The 2,564-nt window shown below is 62.5% G+C and overlaps 1 protein-coding gene across 5 annotated transcripts in view; it reads right to left on the bottom strand.

Moving 5' to 3' along the window:
- PLEKHA7 (pleckstrin homology domain containing A7) overlaps positions 1–1,203 on the bottom strand; it is a 210,450-nt gene extending 209,247 nt beyond the window's left edge. For 4 of the 5 annotated variants that reach the window (XM_049714292.1, XM_004285520.3, XM_033416167.2 and 1 more), the window contains exons 1-3: positions 1,084–1,202; positions 891–967; positions 739–796 (exon numbers count right to left, since the gene is read on the bottom strand). In XM_049714292.1, the coding sequence (XP_049570249.1) occupies positions 739–796; positions 891–967; positions 1,084–1,166 (218 nt within the window). In that variant the 5' untranslated portion in view covers positions 1,167–1,202. Of the gene's footprint in view, positions 1–738; positions 797–890; positions 968–1,083 lie in introns of all 5 variants that reach the window. The other variant, XM_049714293.1, reaches the window with a different exon arrangement.
- Positions 1,204–2,564: the final 1,361 nt, after the last annotated feature.

Genomic DNA, 2,564 nt, shown 5'->3' with positions numbered 1-2,564 from the left:
GCAAGACTCCCGAGCTTCTGAGGAAAAGCCACTGACTGACTAGCAGAGGCAGGAGTGTGATTGACGAGCAGAGGCAGGAGTGATAGTCCCGGTAAAGCGCCAGCTGAAGACACCTAGTGTTCGAGGAATGCTATTGGCTGACCGGTTCCCTCCCCAGCCCCGTCGCTCCCCCGCAGGCCCGCGCTTTGGAGAAGTGGGGCTGCGGTGCCGATTTTCTACCACCATCCCGGACAACGTGGCCGAAGAGGAAGTCCCCCAGACGAGATGCCATTCGTCTCTTTCCCCACCCCTCCTCCTCCCCAACCCCAGTTGCTGGACCCGAGTCAGAACCCCTACTTCTGCTCTCCCCACCCCGGGCCATCCCGGCCCCGGCACCCGCCAAACTCCGCTTAGCCCGAGACCCCAGCGCGGAGGTGTGTCCGACAGCTCACACCAGCGCCCCAATCCCGCCCAATCCCGCCCAATCGCCGCGTCCCGGGCGCAGTTTGAAGCCCCGGCGCCCGCATCGGGCCGGATACCGGACCCCGCCCGGGTCCCCCTGCGGAGATGCGGCCCCCGCCTCGCCTCCGCCTGGAGCCCGCCACACAACTCAGGCACAAAATAGCCCACATGAGTGCGGCCGCGGCGCAGTGCGCGCCAACTCGCCGGACCCGCGCGGGAGGAGGGGGGGCGGCGGCGCGGCGGGAAACGGGTCGGACCCCGAGGCACAGGTGAAGGCGCGGCGCCCCCGTCACTCACTCGATGAAGTAACTGGCGCCCTCCTCCGTGAAGCCCTCCTCCCAGCCGCGGGGCAGGTCTGTGGAAACGCGAGAAAAGTCCGGTCAAACTTGGGCCACCCAGGCGCACGACCCCCTCCCCCGAGCGCCCCACCCCACCGGCCCGGCGCCCACCTGAGCGGATCATGTGGCCAGAGTTGACTGGTTCCCCGGTGCGCGGGTGTAGCCAGGTTGTGCAGCGGAGCTGGTCGCTGCGGAGAGAGAGATGCACCTGTTAGCGCCGCCGCCGCTCTGGGGGCGCTCGCCCGGCCCCGCACCCCCGCCCGGCCCGCGCCCCAGCCCGCGTCCCCGCTTTCCCGCGCCGCACTTGATGAAGAAGACGCGGCCATCCCGGCACACGCCGTAGGACCAGTGCTCAGGTAAAGTGTCCCGCCCGACCGCCGCCGCCATGTTCGCCGCGCACTGAGTAGCCGCGGCCGCCGCGGGGAGGGAGGGAGGGGGCGGAGGCGGGGGAGGGGGCGGTGCGGGCGGCGTGCAGGCGGGCTCGGCCCGCGCGGGCCCGGACTGCGACCCCGGGCGCTCCACTGCGGCGCTGGCCCCTCGGGGCGCGGGCGTGCGGCGACCAGGGCCCAGGTTGAGTCCCGGCACCGCCGCGGGAGTTCGCCGCTGCACCCGCCAGCCCCAGCGCGGTAGCCGCGGCCTTTGTCCCCACGCCTTCCCCGCCCCCAGCCCGCCGCGCGCCCCTTGGCCCCTGAGGCCACGAGACTCGAGCAGGGCGGGGGCCGTCTTCGGGGCGCGGCGGGCCAACTCCTGAGACAGGGTGCTTCCCGAATGCGCCGGTAAACCCCACCGGACACCCACGACACAACTCTCTCCAGGAACTGTACTTCTTTCTGAACCATGTAAACCTCAACAGGTTACTTCCATATTCCCTCCGAGCCTCGGTTTCTTCCTCTGTAAAATAAAGTTAGTAATAAATACTACATGGGATTGTTCTGTAGATTAAATGAAATAACAGTGGTGTAAAGTACTTAACTGGACCCGGGCACGTACAGGTGCTCTGTTAATCCCAGGTCAGCCATGATTTCATTTTCCCAAGTTTGCAGCTGGCGTATGAAACAGGAGGGTGCAGGTCCTCCCCCGACACACCAACACATAGCCCTGAAGTTGGAAGGAATAACAGGTCTCTGCCTTCAATTCTTGTCAAGTGACAGACAGGTGCTGAGAGCTGTGCTGCATCTCATCCATCTTTAGAAGAACAGACCCTCCAGGCGGGGGTGGGGGTGGGGGTCTGTAATGGGGGCTCTGGAAGCTTCTTTGCATGACTGGAGCCTTCTCAGTCCTTGATATCATCTCAGCTCCTGGGGGATCCCTCCCCTGACCTCACTGTCTAAAGGAGACCTTTCCCCTCCTCCACTCACTATTCCTTTACTTCTGTGCACTTAGTTGACATTATTTGTGTTTGTTTATTGCCATTTTGTTGTACATTATCACACATACACAAACACACCAGTAAAATGTCAGCTGGATGAGAGGAGGGGCCGTGTTCTGTCTCACTCACTGCCATATCCCCAGTCCCTGGAACAGTGCCTGACCCATATATATAGTCAATAAATGTGGCTTGAGTGCATGAAGAACACTCCACCCTGACATCCCTGCACACTGAGCATGGACAGAGAGGAAGCTGGGCTCTGGGAGATGTCAGGTCCAGCCTTTGAGGGACATAGCAGGTAGTTGGTGGGATGCAGCTCACATGAAAGTAAGACTGTAGGCTAGATTCAGAAAGGCACCCCACTAATAAGAACCTACTGTATAGCACTTTACTCAATACTCTGTAATGACCTATAT

This window comes from Orcinus orca, chromosome 8 (assembly GCF_937001465.1).
Source record: "Orcinus orca chromosome 8, mOrcOrc1.1, whole genome shotgun sequence".
NCBI classification, from domain to species: Eukaryota; Metazoa; Chordata; class Mammalia; order Artiodactyla; family Delphinidae; genus Orcinus; species Orcinus orca.
This window is presented reverse-complemented; position numbering and strand designations above follow the sequence as displayed.